Consider the following 26221-nt stretch of genomic DNA (forward strand, 5'->3'; position numbering starts at 1 on the left):
TTGATTTCCTTGTATCATGGTTTTGTCCTACTTTAATCATACCAATTGACATTTTGGGCTCATATCTTTTATTGAAATCCAAAATCTAAAAATAGGGGATCCCTGGGTGGCGCAGCGGTTTAGCGCCTGCCTTTGGCCCAGGGCGCGATCCTGGAGACCCGGGATCGAATCCCACGTCAGGCTCCCGGTGCATGGAGCCTGCTTCTCCCTCTGCCTGTGTCTCTGCCTCTCTCTCTCTGTGTGTGTGACTATCATAAATAAATAAAAATTTTTTAAAAAAATCTAAAAATAGATTTAGAAACCAAAACTTACATATAAGTTGACCACAGATTTTTCTAGTGGTGAAACCTGACCTGAATGAGAATGAGACTGCATAGTCTTGAAAAAAATCCATGTACTGTAAATATTTAGCTATTTAAATGCTAGATCCTAATTTGTTTGATGGAGTGCTGCTTTATTTTAAATTTCTTAATTTTGAAACACATCTGGCCCCAAGAGTTCTTCCAAAAGGAATCGTGGGCTATATTGTTTTATATTCAGTGTTTAGATTTACTTACCTATTTATGTATTTTTGCTTACCATTCCTTCTTGCATCTTAAACTTGTCATTTGGGATCATTTTCCAGAAGGAAGTCAAGATTTGTTTAGTTGGTTACTCTTGGTGGTAAACTTTTTTGTCTGAAAATATCTTTATTTCACCTGTGTTCCTGAAACTTAGTTTTGCTAGATACGGGAGTTAAAATTGTCCATTGTTTTCACTTACACTAAGGATAAGATTCCACTGTTTTCTAAGTTCTAATGTTCCCTCTTTTCCATTGTTACTTTTATAAAATGATAGCCATCAGCCTAATTTCCATATCTTTGTGGGTAATCATCTTTTCTCTCTGGTTTTAGGATTAGCTCTTTTTAGTTGATGATCTGCTTTTTTAAGTTCTAGAATTCTTTTTATTTATGCTGTTTGGAATTCATGGAGTTTTTTGGGGCTGAGGCTAGTCTTCAGCAAGTCTAGAAATTTCTCAATCATTAGCTCTTTATTATTTTTTAATTTTTATTTCTTTTTTCAATCATTACCTCTTGAAATGTTCCCTCTTAGGGGAACATTTTGTGTTCTTTGTTCTCTTTTGTGTTCTTGTCTCATATTTTATCTCTATTTCTCTGTTACATCCTGGATAAACTCTTCAGATTATTGTCTAGGTACTAATTCTCTCTTCACCTATTTTAATCTGTTTAATCTTTCCATTGAGTTTTTTTTTAAAGTGTTATTTAATATTTATTTATTTTTAATTTATATGCCATAAAATTTAACCATTTAAAGTGTACAGTCAGTGGTTTTTAGTAATTTTACCTGGTGGTACACTCTTCCCCATAATCTAATATTAGAATATTTTCATTATCCCCAGAAGAAAATTTATACCCATCAGCACTCACTCTCCATCTCTTCATTTCTTATTCCTTGGTCAGATACCAGTCTACTTTCTGTATTTATAATTTGCCTCTTCTTGGACATTTCATATAAATGGTATATTATATATATGTGGGTTTTTTTTTTTTTAAGATTTTATTTATTCATGAGAGACACACAGAGAGAGGCAGAGACATAGGCAGAGGGAGAAGCAGGCTAACTGTGGGGAGCCCCATTTGGGACTCGATTCCAGGACCCCGGGATCACAACCTGAGCCAAAGGCAGATGTTCAACCACTGAGCCACCCTGGCGTTCCTATATGTAGTCTTTTGTGACAGATTTGTTTGACTTAGCATAACGTTTTTGAGGTTTATCCATGTTACAGCATGTGTCAATACTTCATTCTTTTTTTTTTTTTTTAAGATTTTTTATTTATTCATAGAGATGCAGAGAGAGAGAGAGAGAGAGAGAGGCAAAGACACGGGCAGAGGGAGAAGCAGGCTCCATGGCTCCATGCAGAGAGCCTGACGTGGGACTCGATCCAGGGTCTCCAGGATCACGCCCTGAGCTGCAGGCGGCGCTAAACCGCTGCGCCACCGGGGCTGCCCTACTTCATTCTTTTTAATGGCTAAATAATATTCTGTTGTCTGGATGTATCCATCAGTTAATAAACAGTTGTGTCGCTTCCTCTTTCTGGCTATTATAAATAATGCTGCTGTCAATATTTGTGTAGAGAGTCTTATGTGAATAATATGGTTTCATCATCCATTGAGCCCTTAAATTTATTTTTTAATTATACAAGGAATTCATTTCTTCATTCTTGCTGTAAAAGAGTCCTACTGTAAAAGAGTCTTACTATAAAAGAGTATATAGTGCAAAGAGGGATGTCTTCTTTTTCCATTTCCACTGCTAGGAGGGGACTACTGTAAAGTAGTTGGACCTCCTTTGTATGCATTTATGTAACTTTTGTATAAATAAATCTGTTGCTTTTTTTTTTTTTTTTTACATAAAGGAGTTACATGTATTTTGAGGCTTGCTTTTTTAAAATTAATTTTTTTAAATTTAAATTCAGTTTAATTTATTTCAGAGGCAATTTAGTGATTCATTAGTTGCTTATAACACCCAGTACTCATTACATCAAGTGCCTTCCTTAATGCCCATCAGCCAATTATCCCATCCCCCCACCTCCCCTCCAGCAACCGTTAGGCTATTTTCCTATAGTTAAGAGTTTTTTATGATTTGTCTTCCTCTCTGCTTTTGTCTTATTTTCTTTCCCTTCTCCTATGTTTATCTGTTTTATTTCTTAAATTCCACATATGAATGAAGTCATATGACATTTGTCTTTCCCTGACAGACTTCTTTCATTTATCATAATACCCTCTCTTTCCATCCATGTCATTGCAAATGGCAAGATTTTTTTTTTAAGATTTTATTTATTTATTTGAGAGAGAGAGTGGATATGAACAGGGAGGAGAGGGAGAGGGATAAGCAGACTCCCCATTGATCAGGGAGCCCTACTCAAGTTTGATCCCAGGACCCTGAGATTGTGACTTGAGCTGAAGGCAGATGCTTAACTGACTGAGCCACCCAGGTGCCCCTAATTTCATTCTTTTTGATACTTGAGTAATATTCCATTATGTGTGTGTCTGTGTATCACATCTTTTATTTTTTATTTTTATTTATTTTTTAAAAGATTGTTTATTCATGAGAGGCACAGAGAGGCAGAGACATAGGCAGAGGGAGAAGCAGTCTCTATGCAAGGAGCCCAATGTGGGACTCGATCCCAAGACTCCAGGATCACACCCAGAGCCAAAGGCAGATAGATGCTCAACCGCTAAGCCACCCACGCATCCCACATCTTTTTTTTTTTTTTTTTTTTTTCAGTTAAGAGAGAATGGGGTTGGGGAGTGGAATAGACATGCAGTGGGGAGGGGCAGAGCCAGGCTTGGTCCTAGGACCCTGAGATCGTGAGCTGAAGGCAAGCCGCTTAACTGACTGAACTACCCAGGTATCCCTATTCCACATCTTACCCATTCATCTGTCGATAGACATCTGGGCTTTTGCCAAATTTTGGCTATTGTGGACATTGCTGCTGTAAACAGTGGGGTGCATGTGTCCCTTCGAATCACTGTTTGTATCCTTTGGATAAATACCTAATAGTACAATTACTGGGTTGTAGGGTAGTTCTGTTTTTAACTTTTTGAGGAACTCCCATACTATCTTACAGAGTGGCTGTACCAGTTTGCATTCTCACCAGCAGTGTAAGAGGGTTCCGTTTTCTTCACATCCTCACCAACATCTGTTTTTCCCTGAGTTGCTAATTTTAGCCATTCTCACTGGTGTGAGGTGGTATCTCATTGTGCTTTTGATTTGTATTTCAGTGATTGAGGCTTGTTTTTTATTCATCAGTATATTTGGGGGTTCTTTTGTTCTGTGCACATAATTCTTAATGGTTGCACAGTCTTATTTCCATATGCCATAATTTGTATAATTTAGCTATTGATAGACACATTGATTGTTTCTGGATTTTTCCCCTAGCAAATAGTGAATTAGTCCACACCCTTATTAACTTGTTTTTAAACACTTACTAAGGCATAACACATGTCCTGGGCACAGTTTTGAATGCTAGGAATACAGAGATAAGTAGATACAATCTCTGCCTTAGAGTTGTTCACAGCGATATAAATGTACAAGGACATAAAATAATTGGGGGAGATCTGGTGCTATTCCAGCTAGGGAAGATAGATTTTTATCACACTGGGTATTGAATGCTGTTGTCTTCTGAATAAGTTCTCATTTGGTTCTTAATTTTTTATGTATTTTTCTAGATTCTGACAAGCAAAATTGTTGCCTCAAAAGGATAGAACTTTTCCTTTAGGACTTATATTTGCTGCTGCCAGTTTCCTGGGCATTACTGCCTGGAACACTTTTAATTACATTCTTGCCTTAGATTGCAGGAATTCATACTACAAACCCATGTGGGTATCTACTTGAGGTTAAGACATTTCATTTTTTTTTTTTTTAATTTTTATTTACTTATGATAGTCACAGAGAGAGAGAGAGGCAGAGACACAGGCAGAGGGAGAAGCAGGCTCCATGCACCGGGAGCCCGACATGGGATTCGATCCCGGGTCTCCAGGATCGCGCCCTGGGCCAAAGGCAGGCACCAAACCGCTGCGCCACCCAGGGATCCCAGAGGTTAAGACATTTCATGAAAGAAGTTTTATCTTCCTATGCTCATTGCTAAGTTCAAAACCGGCAAATTTCTATGTCCTTTATCTTACCCTTAAACTGAAGAGTCATAGTCTTCTGTTAGATTCCTTACTTTTTGGTCTTACCCATCCTTGGGTTTGGTAGAATTCCCCAAGGCAGAATCTAACCATGATCCTTTTATTTGAGGATTCCTACACTCTTTGTTTTTTGTAAAAACTTTTCAGGGTATCTGTTCTGCTATTTTGCTGAAAAAGAAATTGTTTAGTCTCTGAAACACATTCTTTGGTTTTTTAGTTTACCAAGATCCTGGTTTCTTTCTGTGACCACTCCTCTTCTTTCAGGCACTGCTGTACAGTCGAAGCATGTAGAAATTATTATATATTTATCTCTCTTTAGGCTGTGGGTTGTTTTTAAGGAGAGGGATCTTTAAGTCTTGTCACATTTGCATTCCAATATGATTTTTGAAAATGTTAGTTTAAAATAAAGAATGAATACCTCTGCTTGTTGGAGGCTTTCCATTTCCAAAAAGGGGAAAAAGTTTCAACAAATAACTCTTAGGAACTAAGCTCTGTAGAAATGTATTTGGAATTTGTAGAAAAGAAATGCTTCCTTAATTTGAATCAAATTCTGCTTCATTTTAAAATAAGGTAAAATCATTTCATTGCCTAGCCTCTTACTCTGAAAGAAGATAGATAGCTGTTGTTATAATTGTTTAATATTGGAGGAAAGTGGGATCCCTGGGTGGCGCAGTGGTTTGGCGCCTGCCTTTGGCCCAGGGCGCGATCTTGGAGACCCGGGATCAAATCCCACGTCGGGCTCCCAGTGCATGGAGCCTGCTTCTCCCTCTGCCTTTGTCTCTGCCTCTCTCTCTCTCTCTGTGACTATCATAAATAAATTTAAAAAAAAAATTAAAAAAAAATATTGGGGGAAAGTAATAGTTTGATACTGTAATGATAATGTATATAGTAGTCTTGTTTTTATTCCATTATGTTCCTCTGTTGTTGACCTTCCACCTCCTGTTGATTGTTAGATGCAGTGAGACCAAAGCATTTTTGGCTATTTCATGCACAATTGCATTTGCAACCCTTGTCATTTATCTCTATATTTTTAATGTTTTTCTCTTATTTCTCTCTACCCTAAATAAGGATTTTTTAAATCATTTTTTAAGATATATTTATTTATGAGAGGAAAAGGGAGAGAGAGAGTAAGCAAACATGTGTACATGCACGGGCACACACGCAGGGTGGATAGGGGCAGCAGGAGAGGATGAGAATCTCTAGCAGACTCTCCACTGAGTGCAGAGCCTGACGTGGGCCTGCATCTCAAACCTGAGATCACAACTGGAAACCAAAACCAGAAGTCAGACACTTAACTGACTGAACCACCCAGGTGCCCAGGATTTTTATTCTTTGGGATATAGGCATACCTCAGAGATATTGTGGGTTTGGTTCAGACCACCACAACAAAGCAATTATCATAATATAAAAGCTATATTTATACTATACTGTAGTCTGTTAAGTGTGCAGTAACACTGTGTCTGAAAAAACAAAGTTCATAGCATAATTAAAAAATTGTTTACTGCACGGGATGCCTAGGTGGCTCAGCGGTTTGGTGCCTGCCTTCGGCCCAGGGCATGATCCTGGAGACATGGGATCGAGTCCTGCATCGGGCTCCCTGCATGGAGCCTGCTTCTCTCTCTGTCTCTCATGAATAAATAAATAAAATCTTAAAAAAAATACTGCTAAAAAATGCTAACCACCATTGAGCTTTCAGTGAATTGTAGTCTTTTTACTGGTGGAGGTTCTTGTCTTGGTATTGATGGTCACTGACTGATTAGGGTTGTAGTTGCTGGTTGGGATGGCTGCAGCAATTTCTTAAAATTAATTTTAAGGAATTTGCTGCATTGATCGACTCTTCCTTTCAGGAACGATTTCTCTGTTTGACAGCATCTGACTCAAAGTAGAACTTGTTACAATTGGAATTAATCCTCTCAAACCCTGCCACTGCTTTATCAACTAAGTTTATGTAATACTCTAAATTAAATCCTTTCTTGTCATTTCAACAATTGTCATAGCATCTTTACCAGGAGTAGATTCCATCTCAAGAAACCACTTACTTTGCTCATCCATAAAAAAACAGTTCCTCATCTTTTCAAGTTTTATCCTGAGATTGCATCACTTCAGTCACACCTTCAGGCTCTACTTCTAGTTCTTGCTGTTTCTACCATATCTGCAGTGACTTCCTCCACAGAAGTCTTGAACCCCTCAGAGTCATCCAAGAGGGTTGCAATCAACTTCTACATTCCTGTTAGTGTTGATATTTTGATCTCTTCCCATGAATTACACATGTTCTTAACGGCATCTAGAATGGTAAATCCTTTCCAAAAGATTTTCAGTTTACTTTGCCCAGATTCATCAGAGGAATCACCTCTATTGGAACTATACTTACAAAATGTATTGAAATAATAAAACATGAAAGTCAAAATTACTCCTTGATCTATGGGCTGCAGAATGGATGTTAGGTTAGCTGGCATGAAAATAACATTAATCTCTTTGTACATCTCCTATCAGAGCTCTTGGGTGACCAGGTACATTTCATGGAGTAGCAATATTTTGAAAGGAATCTTCCCTGGGCAATAGGTCTCAAAATTAGGCTTAAAATATTTTGTAAACCATGTTGTAAACAGATGTGCTGTCATCCAGGCTGTGTTGTTCTGTTTATAGAGCATAGGCAGAGTATATTTAACATAATTCTTTTTTTTTTTTAAGATTTTATTTATTTATTCATGAGAGACAGGCAGAGGGAGAAGGAGGCTACATGCAGGAAGCCTGATGTGGGACTCGATCCCAGGACCCCAGGATCACGCCCTGGGCCGAAGGCAGACACTCAACTGCTGAGCCACCAGGTGTCCCAGATTTAGCATAATTGTGAAGGGTTCTAGGATTTTCTGAACCATCAATGAGCATTGACTTCAACTTAAAAGTCAGCAGCTGCATTAGTCCCTGTCCCTTGTCCAAAAGTCAGCCTGTCCTCTGAAGCTTTGAAGCCAGGCGTTGACTACTTCTCTGTATGAAAGTCTTAGATGGTATCTTCTTCCAATCTCCACTGAAAAATCTCTCGTTTAGTAGCCACTCTCATTAATTATCTTAGATGGATCTTCTGGAGAACCTAACTGCAGTTTGTACATCAGCACTTGCTACTTCACCTTGCACTTCCATGTTATAGACAGAGACCGCTTCTTTCCTTAATCCTTATGAACCAATTTCTGCCAGGTTCAGACCTTCTGCAGCTTCCTCACTTTTCTCAGACTTCACAGATGTGAAAAGTTGGTGCCTTGCTCTGGATTAGGTTTTGGCTTAAGGGAATATTGTGGTTGGTTTGATCTTTTATCCAGACCACTCGGACTTGTCCATATCAAAATAAGGCAGTTTCACTTTCTTACCATTCGTGTGTTCGCTGAGATAGCACTTTTAATTTCCTTTAAGAACTTTTACATTGCATTCACAACTGGCCGTTTGGTGCATTGCATTTGATGTGTTTTTTTTTTTTTCAGCGTAAACAGTAATGTGCACTAGAACAACCATCGTAGCACTTTTTTTCTTTAATACTGTCATACTCCTCCTCAGATGTGTGAAAAAGCAAAAACTAGAATTAATATGTAACAGTGGGCATTGATGAAAATGACAGCTGAAGAGGCAAAGATCACATCATTGGGATAAAACTTCATGTTTTATCATGTGCTACACAAAGTGTGGTCTGTGGACCTATGACTAGGCTGTGCTTTTCTTTTAATGAGGATTGGAGAAGTTAGGTAAAATTTCTAGTTATTCTAGAAATTATTCCTAATTTCTCCGATTAGTTTCAGTGAGGCAGTATACTGAAGTTTGAGAGCTTATGAAGCAATAAATGTTTGCCAGTATTAGTGCTAGCACTGAAGATGAGTAGAGTTAAAAATAATGTGATATAGTCACAAAAATAAATACTCTTTTGCTGGGTAATGCAGGATGGGGTTGCAAAGGGGGAAGCAGCAGATAAAGGAGAGAAAGGAGGAGAAAGAAAAAGATGTCAGTGACTAGAGGTGAGCTATTGTGACAAGTTATTGACAATAAAAATGCAGATGACAATAAAAATAAAAACAAGGATATCAAACTATCAAAATTTGCTGTAAGGACAAATGAGCTTATAGACCTCATTGTTATTTAAGGCTGTCACAGTAATGTCAGTCATTAGGTTAAATTATGTTCAGTACACATAATATCAGGAATCTGTTAGGATAGAGTTACCACTTTTATTTTATTTTATTATTTTATTTATTTTAATTTAATTTAATTTTTAAAATTTATTTATTCATAGAGACACAGAGAGAGAGAAAGGCAGAGACACAGGCAGAGGGAGAAGCAGGCTCCATGCAGGGAGCCCGGCGCGGGACTCGATCCCGGGTCTCCAGGATCACACTCCGGGCTGCAGGTGGCGCTAAACCGCTGTGCCACCGGGGCTGCCTGACCACATTTATTTTTTAAAATTTTTAGGATGTCCGAGATTTTATGTATGTATGTATGTATGTATGTATGTATTTAGATGGCTATATAATTTGTTTTTATTTTAATTCCAGTTAATACAGTATTGTATTACTTTCAAGTGTATAGTACCGTCATTCAACACTTCCACACATTACACTGTGCTCAGCTCATCATAAGTGCACACCTTAATCCCCATCACCTATTTAACCCATGCCCCCAATCCCCACATTTATTTAAAAATTGATGATGTTTAAAAGCATTAGTCTTTTATGTTTATCCTTTATCTCATATCCTGATTATGCCAGGGAGACCTATGGCATATTCAAGTTTTATTTAACATTATAAGTGTATATTTGGATAGCATTGATATATTGAGTTGAGGGAAATGGAATAAGACTGATTAGAATATAGCAGTTGCAGTCTTTTATTTTTTTTTTAAAGATTTTATTTACTTGTTCATGAGAGAGAGAGACAGAGAGAGAGAGAGGGAGGCAGAGACCTAGGCAGAGGGAGAAGCACGCTCCATGCAGGGAGCCTGATATGGGACTGGATCCCTGGACTCCAGGATTATGCCTTGAGCCGAAGGCAGACCCTTAACCACGGAGCCACCCAAGCATCCCGTGATTACAGTCTTTAAAGTGATTATCTTTTAAATTGCTTTTACTCTTGTATATAAACTGTGGCTTTGAGCCTTCCAAGGGCTTTACATCTCATAAGGTTAAGAGTGATAATATATGTGTTCTTTATCTTTTTTTAATTTAATTTTTTATTTATTTATGATAGTCACAGAGAGAGAGAAAGAGGCAGAGACATACGCAGAGGGAGAAGCAGGCTCCATGCACCGGGAGCCCGACGTGGGATTCCATCCCTGGTCTCCAGGATCGCGCCCTGGGCCAAAGGCAGACGCCAAACCCTTGCGCCACCCAGGGATCCCCTATCTTTTTTTTTTTTTTTTAATTTATTTATTCATGAGATAGAGAGAGGGAGAGAGGGGCAGAGAGAGAAGCAGACTCCACGCAGGGAGCCCAACTCGGAACTTGATCCCAGGACTCGAGGATCACACACCCTGGGCCAAAGACAGCCACTAAACTGCTGAGCCACCTAGGGATCCCCTGTTCTGTATCATTTTTGACTGTTTTGTGTTCCCTCAGGTCACCTCCGGTGTAGGGAAGCAGCCTACTATACTGATTCTTAGGTGGTCATGGAGAGAGAATATGTTAAGCTCCAGAGTAGCCTTTTCATACTACATAAATTTTTTCTTCAAGCTGGGCTTGTAGTAACCCCCTGTCCTATGGGAGAGTAAATCTCAAGAGTAATCTCTCACATGCATTGAGCTGGAAAAAAGTTTTAGGAATTGAACTAGTGTCACTGTAAATTGAGGGTTACAAATCCTAGGCTGTTGCAGTAATCTTGGAGCTGAGATTCCCAGCCCTGGTATTGTGACATACTGGAGTGTCGTTCAGTTTTGTGGTGGGACCCTATACTTTGTTATTGATAACAGTTGCAAAATTTGTCAGTGGTTACCTTGACCACCCCCCACCTGCCCCCACCCCCGCCAAAGTTAATAAATTAGAATGGATTCATATCACTTTGAACCATTTGCATTGATGAGGGAGGAAGAAAGGGAGGTGCTGGCTGGACTATTGAAGCCAGAGCCACTGAAAAGCCAAACCAGTTCTTTTTTTTTTTTTTTTTTTTAAAGTAGGCTTTGCACCCAACGTGGGGCTTAAATTCACTACCCTGAGATCAAGGGTTGCATGCTCTACTGACTGAGTCAGCCAGGTACCCCCAAGCCTAACCAGTTCTAAAAGTGTTTAATCATTTCTTTCCCAAGGTATTTAGATATATTAGGATCTTTCTTATTGAGTTTATAGATGCACCTGGATTTCTTAGAGCTCAAATTCCTTCAAGTCTTCCAGACTTGAGGCAACAGAAGATGAGGACTGAGATGGAGTTTTCAGGTTTACTTTATGTTTCCTTTATGTGGTTCCAAACATTTAGGTTCTGGACCTGGCCATTTTTGATATATGAGAAAAGTAAATTCTTTTGTAGTAACTTTAGGCCCTTTTGCCTGGGAAGACAAGATGTCTGTGCACTGCTCTACAAATTTTGGGAATAAAATGCATATTCTTAGATTGACTGAGACCATGTATTTTTGGTTTTGTGTTAAATATTGAGAAAAGAATTATAGGCATATTAAATTTACTCACAAACTTAAGTTTTATTTTGCGATTCTTATATTTAACTATTAGGAAAATTAAACTTATTAATATAATATTTCCTAGATTTTTAAATGCATATTTTTTCATATTTAAACATCTGGAATTAAGATGTTTTACCAATGATATGTTACTGTTTAATTGGCAGCAGTTTTCCTTCCTTAGTGTTACATAAAATAATGGTGCATCTTATAATTGACAGTGTTTGAGTCAGAGAATTATGATACATTTACAATATATGTAATTAGTTTTCTCATACCTCACCAATTTAGGTACAGACAAGGGTGATATTTGGCCAAGAACCATTAGAACTGCAATCAGAGAAAGACCATTATATGATCTCACTCATATATGGAATTTAAGAAACAAAACAGAATCGTTGAGGAAGAGAGGAAAATATAAAAAAAGACGAAATCAGAGAGGGAGACAAACGTAAGAGACTCTTAATCATAGGAAACAAACAGGGTTGCTGGAGGGGAGGATGTGGAGAGCTGGGGTAAATGGGTGATGGACATTAAGGAGGTCATGTGATATAATGAGCACTGTTATGTAAAACTGATGAATCACTGACCTCTACCTCAGAAACTAAATAATATATGTTAATTAATTGAATTTACATTTTAAAGTTTAAAAAAAAAAACAACCTATTGTAACTTGTAATTTTTTGGCATCTCTTCCCAGTGGTTTCTGCATAGTTCTGCTTCTTTAGTTACAGTAGTTACCTTCTGCAGTTATTTCCCGTTACCTCTAGTTATCTCAGTCTGTAGCTGCTATTTTCACCAGTGTCTGGGAAAGCAGACCCATGTTGTCATGCTGGTTTTTATAGCCAGTGGTATCTGTGCTTTTTGCTAGTGTTTCTAATCTGCTTTTTTTACAGTTTGTTTTGTTTTTGTATGTTTTTTTTGTTTTTTTTTTTAATAAATTTTTTTTAATTTCAGGTATGTACTTTTTTTTTTTTTTTTTAAGATTTTATTTATTGGGGCACCTGGATTGCTTGGTTGGTTAGGTGTCTGTCTTTGGCTTGGGTTATAATCCCAGGGTCCTGGGATTGAACTCTGTGTCAGGCTCTCTGTTCTCAAATATTTAGTTGAGAGAGAGAGCCAGCACCTGTGAGCACAAGCAGTGGCGGGAGTGGCAGACGGAGGGAGAGGAAGGAGCAGGCTTCTGGATTAGCAGAGAGCACGATGTGGTACTTGATCTCAGGACCTGTGTGGACCGACTGAGCCACACAGAGGCCCATTTTATAACACTTTGTCTTCAAAGTTAGGAGCTGAATGCCTCCTCATGTGATAGTAGTTTTCTGTTGATTGATGCTACATGGTGTGATCTCTAAATAGTTACACTAGTTCTTCATATCCTCAAATGAGTAGGAATTTTTATTTTTACATCAAATTTTTTAGGTCCTTCTCTTTTAGCTTCTGTGTCCATATTCAGGAAATTTAGAACCATTTTCTTTTTTTTTCCCTTTTTATTGTTTTTGTGTTTTGTTTTGTTTTTGAGCATAGCTGATTAGAACCAGTTGTTTAGAAGATCCAGAGGACCCTTGAGGGGACTGAATGTTTATTTAAAGACTTGTGGAATACCTGGGTGGCTCAGTCGGTTAAGTATCTGACTGGCTCAGGTTGTGATCTTAGGGTCCTGGAACCGGACTCCTTGCTCAGTGGGGAGTCTGCTTCTTAAAGTCTGCTTCTTCCTCTCCCTCTCCCCCCCCCCATCCTGCTCACACATGTGAGTGCACGTGCTCTCTCTCTCTTTCTCAAATAAAATCTTTACAAAAATAAATAAAGACCTGTTCTGCCTTCTCCAATGAATTACTGTTCTGGGAAGAATATACCCCAAAGGGTAAATTCCCCGTTTTTGTGAACCTGCCAAATAGGCACATCACTTGACCTTCCATTCTTTGTCTTTTTTTAAGTTGTGATTTTAAGTGCATGAATGAGTAGAACTTAGTAAATACTTGTTAGCCCCCAAACTATTGGCCCTGCTTTATCTCTTAATTGGAAAGCTTGTGGATGTGCAAAGTAGTTTACTGCCTAGTAGCTAAGATGGTAAGGAACTGGCATGAATTGTCTTTTTAATGTAGTGTCTCCACTTCCTCAGTAAAAAAAACATGGTCAGGTGAATGTTTTGGATTCTGACCTGTGATAGTGAAATGAAAAGTGGATGATAGCCCGTTCTCACGAGGGGAGTTGGGAGTAGAGGTCCTGCATTATCTCTTGCTATATAACAAATTCCCGTCAAATTTAGTAATTTGAAAGAACAAACATTTATAATCCCATGCAGTCCCAAGGGTCTGGAATCAGGCTTAAGCTGGATAGTTCTGATTTAAAGTCTTTCTTGAGTTTGTAGGTAAGATATTGGCCTGGGATGCAGTCATCTTAAAGATTGGTTAGTGTTGGAGAGTATGCTTCCAAATCATACGAGGTTATTAGCAGGAGACCACATGCTAATCTTATTAGCATGTGAGCTTCTGAATTGGGCTGTTCACAGTATCACAGGTGATTCTAAAGAGAATAACCAAAATGTAAGCCGTAGTCTTTTAGAATCTAATCTTGGGGGATCCCAGGGTGGCGCAGCGGTTTGGTGCCTGCCTTCGGCCCGGGGCGTGATCCTGGAGACCTGGGATCGAATCCCACGTCGGGCTCCCTGCGTGGAGCCTGCTTCTCCCTCTGCCTGTGTCTCTGCCTCTCTGTCTCTCTCTATCATGAATAAATAAAATCTTAAAAAAAAAAAAAAAGAATCTAATCTTGGGAATAACATATCATTTCTGCTGTATTCTGTTGGTCACACTGACCAATTTTGGTACAGTGTGGGGAGGAACTACACAAAGATGTGAATATAGGGAAGGAGAGTTAATTAGAGATTCTCTTGGAATTTGGTCATCACAGGTCTCTTTCTTTGTGGACATGTAAGAAGTAGTGTCAGGTGTGGAAAACATTTTCTTTCTTTCTTTTTGGTAGCATCCTTTATCATTATGTTCAGGGGACCTAGGAATAATTATACCAATAAAACTTTTCATAGCTTACCTTTATATCTTTATGTTTCAGTTAGTAGCTGTGCAAATTGACTTTCCTCTATATCCTTGATTTGATAACAAGGGCTTGCTTTCCCTGTTTAGTAAAGTTCTCAAGACCTGGAGAGTATCTACAGCAGTGTAACCTAAAATGTGGTTATTGAAACAACTTTTCCAGGATGCTCTACATTAAGGGGGTTTAGTTACTTTTCTTCCCCTTGAAGAATCATTGTGCAAGTTAGTATATCAGAAGTCTCTGAGAAGTCCTGCATTGAAGAAATGTTTTCTTTGTTGTACCCAGTTTTTTAAAAAATTTACTTGAACATTGAATTGCTATATTGTATATCTGAAACTAATATAACAGTGTATGTTAGCTATACTGGAATTAAAATAAAAAACTTAAAAACATTTACTTGATCATAAAACCCACATTTGTTATAAGTGGAATAAATTAAAAACCTTATTCTAGCAAAAATTTATCACATTCTTTTATTCAAAACAACTTATTCAGGCAGCTTTATTTCTATATTTTTGATAATTAGAATTTTTCTTTAGTCCTCAGTTTGTCATTATTTTGCATTTTTAAAGGCAGCTAAGGTCAGAAATTGCAAATAGCTGATACTTTATTTTCACTGTTATTAGCAATTATGATATTGTAGGATCTGAGGGAGGGTTTGTTTCATTCTTGGCCACTTAAAGAGCCATTTAGGAGTCGTCGTCGTCGTCTTCTTCTTTTTTTTTTTTTTTTTTTTTAACATTTACTGATGTATTAGCAAATGTTTTAGAGCATATTCTAGGCCCGGGGGTTGCTGTGATCAGCATAGTTTGTCCTCCTTGTGAAGTAATAGCCAAACAAACATAGGAGGTGATTGCAGAAGGGCCACAGAGACAAAAGCAAAGGCATAGTGGTCCGCAAATAGCTGCTGGTGGGCCAAGTATTAATAAGTTTTTTACATTGATTGTCAACAAAGAAGGGAGGAGTTTTCGAATCTGTAATGGTGCTAGATGATGTTAAACTTATTTGAAGGTATCATACATTGAAAAGATCTAGAAACATTTGCTATATTGTTAGTAACATTTCATTCCAGAAAAAGCACAGGGTAGCTTTTAAGCAGAGAATTGTTGAGTTCTGAACAGATATCCATGCTTGTCTACTTTAATGCAGAAAAGATGCTCATTAAGAGTTTATTTTATTAATAGTGAAAGGGAATATAGGGCAAGGAGAAGAAATGTGTGGGAAATATCAGAAAGGGAGACAGAACATAAAGACTCCTAACTCTAGGAAACGAACTAGGAGTGGTGGAAGGGGAGGAGAGTGGGGGGTGGGGGTGAATGGGTGATGGGCACTGAGGGGGGCACTTGACGGGATGAGCACTGGGTGTTATTCTGTATGTTGGTAAATTGAACACCAATAAATTTATTATAAAAAAAAGAAAAAAGTTTATTTTATAGTGTTACATACAATTCTAATAACATTAGCTATTTGGTTTTTAAACTCCTAATCTATGGGCTTTGGTGGGTTTTGTTTTGCTTTCTTGTATACTGAAAAAGAATGTCCATTAGTGATAATATGGGAAGAATTGAGCAATAGAAACTATACGAACAAGAATGTAAAATACAGCCAATTAGGGGCATCCAATATGTAGAAAAATAACTGCATATCTTGGACCCCGATATATTCTGGTATAGAAAGTTTGAATTATGTGGAAATAAATGACAAATACCCACCATTTGCTTCGATGTGGATGGAACTGGGGAGGGTATTATGCTGAGTGAAATAAGTCAATCGGAGAAGGACAAACACTATATGGTCTCATTCATTTGGGGAATATAAAAAATAGTGAAAGGGAATAAAGGGGAAAGGAGAAAAAATGAGTGGGAAATATCAGAAAGGGAGACAGAACATGAGAGACTCCTAACTCTGGGAAACGAACTAGGGGTGTTGGAGGTGAGCGGGGGGTGGGGGTGACTGGGTGATGGGCACTGAGGGGGCCACTTGATGGGATGAGCACTGGGTGTTATTCTATATGTTGGCAAATTGAACACCAATAAAAAATAAATTTATATAAAAAAATAAATTCTGTGCAAGTATCCTATTTAAGGAAACAAATATGGGATGTAAATTATAAATTAACATTATCCAAAACATTTTCAAGAAGGCTTTTTGTATACGGTTATTTGTATAGTTTTTTTGAAAAGCTTGTATGTCTGAAATGATACATTTTTTTTAAGGATGATGGAGAACTATGGTTTTTATTATTGGAAAGCAGTAAAGGAAACACTGCTAAAATTTGTAAGCAGTTATAACTTAGGCTGAGATCTTATAACCTCAGTGGAGTAACAGTGAAGTTCTGTAGGTAGATGGCTGCTCTGTATGATCACTTTACAGCATCAATGTTTACAAATATATTTAGAAATGTTTTTGTTTTAATTATAGGACAAAATTAAAAATTAGAGAGGTAGGCATAAAAGATTCAATCTGTGAAACTAGAAAGATGTCATTTTTTTGAAGTACAAATTGTTGATACTCTTTTTTAGAAACGACTGCAGAAAGAACTGTTGGCTTTGCAAAATGACCCACCTCCTGGAATGACTTTAAATGAAAAGAGTGTGCAAAATTCAATTACACAGTAAGTATTTAGTTTTTGAAATACTTCTTTTATTATTAGTGTAATGTTTGAAAATATACTTACTTTTTAAAATGTAGAATTTGGGGGCACCTGGGTGGCTCAGTTGATTAAACATCCATGGCTCTTGATTTCAGCTCTTGATTTCAGTTAAGGGTTGTAAGATTTCACCCTGTGTTGGGCTCTGTGCTCAGTGGGGAGTCTTTCTCCTCCCTCTGCCCCTCTTCCCACCCCCAAAATAAATAAATCTTTAAAAAAAATAAAATGTAGAATTTTTCATATTCCATCCCACTCTTCCATCAAAAGATGGATAATTCTTATTCTGTGCATTTATATATGCCATTTTGTGTCATAGGATAGTATCATACTCATTGTATATAATGTGTGATTTGTAAACCTTTTTTTTAAAAAAAATATATTTTTGGGAGCCTGGATGGCTCAGTCAGTTAAGCATTTGCCTTTGGCTCAGGTCATGATCCCAGGGTCCTGGAATCAAGCCCTACATTGCTCCCTGCTCAGCAGGGAGCCTGCTTTTCCTCCCTCTGCCTGCTACTCCCCTTGCTTGTGCTCTCTCTCTGTCAAATGAATAAATAAAATCTTTTAAAAAACAATAATAAAACAAAAACCAATGTTGATCAGTAATATTTTTAAATGTTTCCTGCTAAAGATGCATCCTATAAAGACTTTGGTCTAACTTTGTTTATGAAGTGATTTCCATCTAAAATAGAGCAGTGTGGGGCACCTGAGTGGCTCAGTGGTTGAGCATCTGCCTTCAGCTCAGGTTGTGATCCCGGAGTCCTGGGATCAAGTTCCGCATCAGGTTCTCTGCAGGGAGCCTGCTTCTCCCTCTGCCCATGTTCTGCCTCTCTCAGCATCTTTCTTTTTTTTTTTTTTTTTTTTTTAATTTTTTTTTTTTTATTTATTTATGATAGGCACACAGTGAGAGAGAGAGAGGCAGAGACACAGGCAGAGGGAGAAGCAGGCTCCATGCACCGGGAGCCCGATGTGGGATTCGATCCCGGGTCTCCAGGATCGCGCCCTGGGCCAAAGGCAGGCGCCAAACCGCTGCGCCACCCAGGGATCCCCCTATCTTTCATGAATAAATAAATAAAATCTTTAAAAAATAAGATAGAACAATTTGGAATGAGGTTGTTTGTCAAATTTTTCGAAATCACATGTAAAGATTTGAAAGAAAGTAGGAGTCAAGATATGTCTCCATTCCCTGAATACATTAATTGCCCTGACAGAAGGGTAACTAAATGAATGTCAGACTATTTAGCAACCTCTTTTAATAGATAAGAAACTTCTTCATGAAGATGAAGAAGTGAAGTGTATAGAAGACACAAGAAGTATTCTAATTCTGCTCCTTCCTTAGAAGACGTAAAGAAAGAAGTCTTTTCCCAGATAAGAAACCAAGAAGCATAGAGAGATATGTGTCCTCTCATAAAAAAATGAGCATTTGAATTAGTTTGAAATGTTTTCAAGAGTGTCATCCTAAGATCTCACAATCCAGTATAGTCTATTTTTACCACTCCTTTGATTTAATAGTTTTGTTAGGCAAGGGTAAATGTTCTGAAATTGGGGGTGGGGATGGGGGAGGATTTAAAATAATGAAACCTCTCCTTAAAAAAAAAAAACAAAACTCCAAAAACATTAAAGGGATGGGAGGCAACACGATAAAAGTTTACTATAGACTAAATTGTAGGACAAAAAGCATAATTTCTTTCTTTCTTTTTTTTTTTTTATTTATGATAGTCACAGAGAGAGAGGCAGAGACACAGGCAGAGGGAGAAGCAGGCTCCATGCACCGGGAGCCCGATGTGGGATTCGATCCCGGGTCTCCAGGATCGCGCCCTAGGCCGAAGGCAGGCACCAAACCGCTGCGCCACCTAGGGATCCCCAAAAAGCATAATTTAAATGCTTTTTGACATTCTAGGTCAAGAGAGCAAAAGTGACCAAAATTCATGGACATATTTATCCTTTTAGAGAAACATGGCTTTTATTTTATTTTATTTTATTTTATTTTATTTTATTTTATTTTATTTTATTTTATTTTATTTTATTTTATTTTATTTATTTTATTTTATTTTAAAGATTTATTTATTTATTCATAGAGACAGAGAGAGAGAGAGAGGTAGAGACACAGGCAGAGGGAGAAGCAGGCATCACACAGAAAACCCGGCGCGGGACTCGATCCAGGGTCTCCAGGATCACGCCCTGGACTGCAAGTGGCGCCAAACCGCTGCGCCACCGGGGCTACCCAGAAACATAACTTTTAGTTACCTTTGTGAGGTTTGAGTCCATACTTAAGACAGAAGTTATGCTTTTTATTTTTTATTTTTTAATTTATTTATGATAGTCATACAGAGAGAGAGAGAGAGAGAGAGAGGCAGAGACACAGGCAGAGGGAGAAGCAGGCTCCATGCACCGGGAGCCCGACGTGGGATTCGATCCCGGGTCTCCAGGATGGCGCCCTGGGCCAAAGGCAGGTGCCAAACCGCTGCGCCAACTAGGGATCCCAGAAGTTATGCTTTTTAAAATCAGGGATATGAAGAATGGACCTATTGATGTTTGGCTGGTTACATTGTTTGAAAATGGGTACAGATCTCTAGCTCTGTAACAGTCTTTAAAACATTGCTAGGTCCTCAAGCATTTTTAGGTTCCCTGCAAAATCGAGCAGAAGGTACAGAGATTTCCCACATACCCTCTGCTCTCACACATGCACAGCCTCCCCCATTATCAACATCCATTGGTTAAAATTGATGAAGCATGATTGACGCATCATAATCTCCCAAAGTCTATAGTTTGCATTATAATTTATTATGGGTGTTATATGTTCTAAGGATTTGGGTGAATGTGCAACGACATATATCATCATTATGGTATCATACAGAATATTTTCACTGGCCTAAAAATCCCCTGTGCTCCAGCTGTTCATCATCTCCCCAGCCACTGATCTTTTTACTATCTCTGTAGTTTTCCCTTTTCCAGACAGTCATATAGTTGGAATCATACAGTGTAGCCTTTCAGATTGGCCTCTTTTATTTAGTAATATGCATTTAAGGTTTTCCACTTCTTTTTGTAATTCTCAATTGATTTTTCATTTCTATCAAACAAAATTTGAAAATAGAACACACATTTAGATATATAATTAAGATATATATAATTATATATATAATTATTATATACATTTTTAAAAGATTTTGTTTATTAATTTGTGAGAGACAAAGAGAGGCAGACATAGGCAGAGGGAAAAGTAGGCTCCCTGTGGAGAGAGAGCCTGGTATGGGACTTGATCCCAGGACCCCGGGATCATGCCTTGAGCCAAAGGCAAGACACTCAACCACTGAGCCACCCAGGTGCCCCATTAAGAGGTATTTTTGTTCTGTATAACTAAACAAATAGATTATATTCCATTTTCATTGGTAATAACCAAGTGCTTCCTCTTTCAACCTTTCCTTTTTTTGTTAAGGGTGGGACCCACATAACAGTGATTTATAAAAAGTTAAAGGAATGTTTTACATTTGTACAAATGGAAACGTTTGTATAGATTGTCAAGCAGTTATACCACAAATTGTAACTACCAAAATAGCTAAATAGCTTTATCTTTGTTACAGAATAAACCTGTCATTTAGAGATGTTTGTCAAACAATTTCTCTTTTAAAAATAATTTATTGTAAATGAATCACAAAATTTTTATTATCTTTGACTATCTTCCAGGGTATAAAAGTAGTCTAAAAAAATTAGATCTTAAAAGATGTGTTTAAGTAGCATAAGAACAATGATGAAAAACACTTTCTGGAAGACAGTTTGGTAGCATGTATTAAGACCTTTAAAAATAAGAGTATCATATCCTTTGAACTAATAAATAAACCCCTATGCTGTCCTAAGGAAGAAACAGAGACCTAGAACCAAGGGTGCCTGGTTGGCTCATTCAGTAGAATGTGCAACTCTTGATCTCGCAGTTGTGAATTTAAGCCCCCTGTTGGTGGGCATAGAGCTTACTTTAAAAAAAAAATTAACTTAGAATTAACTATGCTCATTTCAGCATTACATGTTATAGAGACAGTTTGGAAACAATGTAGATATTATTAACAGGGAAATTATTTCTCAGGTTAAGACCTTGGAATGCCATCCCCTCAGTTAAAGCCTGAAATGCACAACTTTTATATAGTCATGATTACTTTTGAAAATTCCTTAGAGAGGCCATATTGGTGTGTATCCTGTTGTAATATATCCAACAGAGCTAGTTTTTCCTTTGGAGTAGAATAGTTGGCTGTTTCTTTGAGTAGGAGCTATGAATGTATGAAAAATATGTTTTTAAACATTAGAATCCTGAAACAATAGCTACTCACAGGAAGACTTCTTCTCAGGAACGTATGCTCTTAATTAGACTCATAAACACTGAGGATTTGTTTTTTAAATTTTTTATATTTTTAAATTTTAATCTTATTATTTTTTAGAGAGAATTGTGGGGGTTGAGAGTGGGCAGAGGAAGAGAGAGACTCTTAAGTAGACTCCATGCCCAGTATGGAGCCCGACACAGGACTCAGTCTCAGGACCCTGAGATTGTGACGTGAGCCAAAATCAAGAGTCAGACCCTTAACCCAGGCATCCCATAAACACTGATAATTTGAATTTCTGTAATTTAACTATCAGGTATCAATTCCATCGATAAAGAAACTACAAAATATCTAGAATGAAAGGTACCCGAAGTACTTCAGCGCTGATTATTTTTGGGTATTTTTGTTTATTTATATCTTTCTAAATTTTCTATAGTGGACATACATTGATTGCTTTTTCAATTAGCAAAAAGTTATTTAAAATTATCCTGCACAATGTTGAAAATTATGCCGCCTTTGACCTATCTCACCCAGATATTGGAAGGATTACTGAGGTATTTGCTTAGCTATTATTTAAAAGCTGTTGGGATAGATCACATGTAAATATATGGTACATTATGTTTTAAAATTTGCCCTATAAACAGAATGAAAGGGCACCAGGAGGTGTTCCCTGGGTGGCTCAGTTGGTTCAACTCTGGACTCTTGGCTTTGACTTAGATCATGAACTCAGGGTCCTGAGATCGAGCCCACAGTTGGGCTCTGTGTTCAATCTAGAGCCTGCTTGAGAACCTCCCTCTCACTTCCCCTCTGTTCTTCCAACCCTGCTCGAGCTAGCTCATGCTCTAAACGCTCTAACTCTGTCAGATATCTTTAAGAAAGGGCACCAGGAAGTCCTCTGATTTTCCTTGGAATAGTCACTGTGCATAGTGGGTGTCAGAGGAGAATAATAAAAAGGGGATTTTGATGGCCAGGAACGACACAGTTTATAAAGAGAATAGTTTGTTGTTGTTGTTGTTGTTTATAGTACAGCTTATACATTGTATTTAATTTACTGTGTTTTTATGTCAGGAAAGTACTGTCTGTTTTACATGCATAACGCCAGTTATCTTTCCAACACTTTGGGATGAATACCTTTTTTTAATGAACTTTTAACTTTGTTTTTTATATCTTTTATAATTTAAATAGTTAAAATGAGAGAAATAGAACAGCTTATTCATGGCCACACAGCTAAGGTACAGTCCTGTGTAATTTCACTGTAAAATATTACGTCTTGGCTCTATGGTCATACCTTTTATTACCATGTATGGTATTGAACATGCATTCCAAAAATGAATTAGCTATGCTCCTAAGGCCCTGTATATGTTAGCTGATTGCTTTTAGAGAGTAGGCACGTTTATTATAAGCTCCTAACTCCATAGTATGTGGGGTGATGACTAGAACCTCAACACTGTATTCTCAATATTAGTTCCTTTAGTTTCTCTATACTTAAAGTAATAAATTTCTATACGTAAAAAGTTTAAGAGGAAAGGAATTGGCTAGTGCTATAATTAGGAACTCATTCTTATGGTTGGTCCACTTTTGCTTCTCAGTGTGGCCCCATCATCTTTGCCACCATTAATCCTTTTAAAAAAATCATTTTCTACTCCTATCCCCTTTTTAAAAATTTTATCTATTTTTTTTTAATTAATTTTTTAGAGAGAGAATGCGTGCATGAGTGGTAGGAAGGAGCAGAGGAAGAGAGAGAATCTTAAACAGGCTCCACACTAGGTTTGGAGGGGCTTGATTTCAGGACCCTGAGATCATGACTTGAGCTGAAATGGAGAGTTGGATGCTTAACTGACTGAGGCATCCAGGCACCCCAGTTTCCCTTTTTTGAAATTTATTTATTTCATTTATTTTTAAGATTTATTTATTTGCGAGAGAGAGAGAGAGAGAGAGAGAGAGAGCATAAGCAGGGGGAGGGGCAGAGGGAAAGGGAGAGGGAGAAAAGACTCCTTCCCCTCCTTTTTTTTTTTTTTTAAAGCGCAAGAGATAGGGGGTCCTGGCTGGCTCAGTTGATAGAGCATGTGACTCTTGATCTCGGGGTTGTGAGTTCAAGCTCCTTGCTGGGTGTAGAGCTTACTTTAAATAAATAAACAAGAGATAAGTGTACAGGTTATAATTTAAAAGAGATTTGTAGGGATCCCTGGGTGGCGCAGCGGTTTGGCGCCTGCCTTTGGCCCAGGGCGCGATCCTGGAGACCCGGGATCGAATCCCACGTCGGGCTCCCGGTGCATGGAGCCTGCTTCTCCCTCTGCCTATGTCTCTGCCTCTCTCTCTCTCTCTCTGTGTGTGACTATCATAAATAAATAAAAATTTAAAAAAAAAAAAAGAGAGATTTGTATTCATGATTATTATATGTGGAAACAAAGTAAGCTTGTAAAGAGGCCATGGAAATCTCTTCTGAGTTTCATTAAATACCTGAAACAGACAAAGGAAAGACAGTATAGAGCCTTGAGTAGCTATCAGAGTAAGTGGACTAATGTTAGTTTAGCTGCTTTTTCCTTTGGTCTCTAGAACACTGACGAGAAGATAGATCTAACAGCCACAAATTCTCTAGTCATTTTTGATACCTACTTCGTCCATTGCTTTTAAAGTGATATCAGATGGGCAGTTCATTAGTTTGATATTATCTATATAAAATCTTTTCAGTCATTGTGGAAATACTGTTTTGGAAAAATAAGACAGCATAAATTGAGTATCAAGAGTGCAGGATTTGGTGTCAGCACACTTGAGTTGGGTTTTCATTTTGTGTTCTTAGACCTGGATTAAAATTTGGCTCTGTCCTTTGCTAGTTGCCTGACTTTGATCTAGTTACTTAACCTTTGAGCGTCAGAGAAGGATATAGGGCAAGGGGTGTTGATACCAACTCTAATTGTTGGGAGAATGAAGTGCACTGTTACACATGAATGACTCCTATCCCAATGCCTGGCTTAAAGGAAGTCTTCAGTCTTCCCTTTTCTTTCTCACCCCAATTCTTCTTATCTGAAGTTTTTTTGTTTTTGTTTTTTTTCCTATTCTAGGTGGATCGTAGACATGGAAGGTGCACCAGGTACCTTATATGAAGGGGAAAAATTTCAGCTTCTATTTAAGTTTAGTAGTCGATATCCTTTTGACTCTCCTCAGGTAACTGCCATGTTTTTAACATTTTATTGTATTTTTAGATTTTAGCAAAATACTAAATTAGTGACTTTTGACTAAATACAAATTTATAAAGAAATTCATTATAATTATATGAATAGATTTGTTCCTTTATCTGTAATATAATCAAGATCTTTATGAACATTTTCCTTTATTGAGATTAGGGTTTGCTACTTTTGTGCTTTAAGAAATTAACATTGTTTTTTATGTATAAATGTTAGCAGAAAAGGGGATGGAAAATCTAACTCAGGCCTATGGGTTGTGGGAGAATATAGCATTTTGGAATAACTGGAGGCACTTATTCCTAGATAAGATGATAGAATGATCATGTGATAAGTCAGGTGCTTTGTTGAAAGGAACAGTTCTTTGATTTTGCATTGACATGCTATACTTACAGTCTTTTAGTACTGTAAAGATAGAATATATTACCAAATGTTAAATATCTAAACATAAGCCCCAAATCTGATCATTATAATTTGAGGCACAGTTAGTTTAGGTAAATGGTTAATACTCAGACAAGGGATAATGGTGGTTGAGGAACTTTTTTGGGAGCTGTTTAACTGTGGTGAATGATTAATCTTTGGGAGTTAGAGAAAAGGAGATTCTAGGATGACTTCCAGATTTCTGGCTTGGTAAGATGGGTAAATGAGTTACTGGCAGCAAAATGTTGAGACTTAATGCCAATTCTATCTGGTACTGCTAGATAATGAGGTTCTGGATAATGAAACTTCTCAAGTATCTAAAACTCAACTTGTGAAGTGCTCAAATACTTTTTTTTTTTTGAGAAAAATAATCCGTTGCAACTTTAAATAGAATATAAACAATATCCTTGGCCATGTAGGCATATAGATGGAAGTCAGTTATTGATTGTGCTATAAATAAAAGAGATAATTTTTTAAATAAAGATACAGAATTAAATGGAAATGGACTTGAGTTCAGTTTTTGTGTGAGCAGGAAACTAAGATTAGGAAGCTCATTTTTATCATTTTCATAAAAATTAAAAATAAAGCTAAGAGTTATGTGTTATCATGACCTCTAGGCCTTTATAGTAAGCATGTGTAGACTGATAAGAAAGCAAAACAAACATCATCTCTCTAGAAAATGACCTTCACGTTTTATAGCCTTTTTGCTTATCAGCATCATTTAAGATTGTTAATCCTTGAAGGCAGTGGGGTCGCAGGCATTCCCTTGTCACCTTCAGCCTGTTTTTATACTTCAACTAAGTTTGTTGAAGGTATGTGAGGAAAGAATGTGACTCACCAACTCCAAACTGTTGACTTAGGGAGATACTGGAGAAGGCTTACTCTGGGAGCCCACAGATTTTTCATCAGAGGAAAATAATATTTTATAAACATGAACCAAGTCAAAAGTATCCTCTAATCCTCTTAGTATTTAATTTAATTTATTTTTTAAAAAGATTTTATTTATTTATTCATGAGAGACACAGAGAGAGGCAGAGACCCAGGCAGAGGGAGAAGCAGGCTCCATGCAGGGAGCCCAATGTGGGACTCGATTCTGGGACTCCAGGATCACACCACCTGGGCTGAAGGTGGCGCTAAGCTGCTGAGCCACCGGGGCTGCCCAGTATTTAATTTTAAATCAGATATAGAACTCTTGACACATCATCTGAATTTCATCTCTTAATATTTCTGTAAGTTACAGTGTTCATAATGGATTCTGTCATCCTTTCTTAAATTCTTTTTTT

General features: G+C 37.6%; 1 protein-coding gene across 7 annotated transcripts in view; it reads left to right on the top strand.

The window, feature by feature from the left end:
• The window catches only part of UBE2W (ubiquitin conjugating enzyme E2 W), a 111274-nt gene that overhangs the window by 25951 nt on the left and 59102 nt on the right, over positions 1–26221 (top strand). For 5 of the 7 annotated variants that reach the window (XM_072804200.1, XM_072804203.1, XM_072804202.1 and 2 more), the window contains exons 2-3: positions 16905–16996; positions 24399–24501. In XM_072804200.1, coding sequence (XP_072660301.1) covers positions 16905–16996; positions 24399–24501 — 195 coding nt within the window. Of the gene's footprint in view, positions 1–8967; positions 9161–11625; positions 11786–16904; positions 16997–24398; positions 24502–26221 lie in introns of those variants that run through there. The other 2 variants (XM_072804205.1, XM_072804206.1) reach the window with 2 other exon arrangements.

Source organism: Canis lupus, chromosome 28, assembly GCF_048164855.1.
Source record: "Canis lupus baileyi chromosome 28, mCanLup2.hap1, whole genome shotgun sequence".
In the NCBI taxonomy this organism is placed as follows: Eukaryota; Metazoa; Chordata; class Mammalia; order Carnivora; family Canidae; genus Canis; species Canis lupus.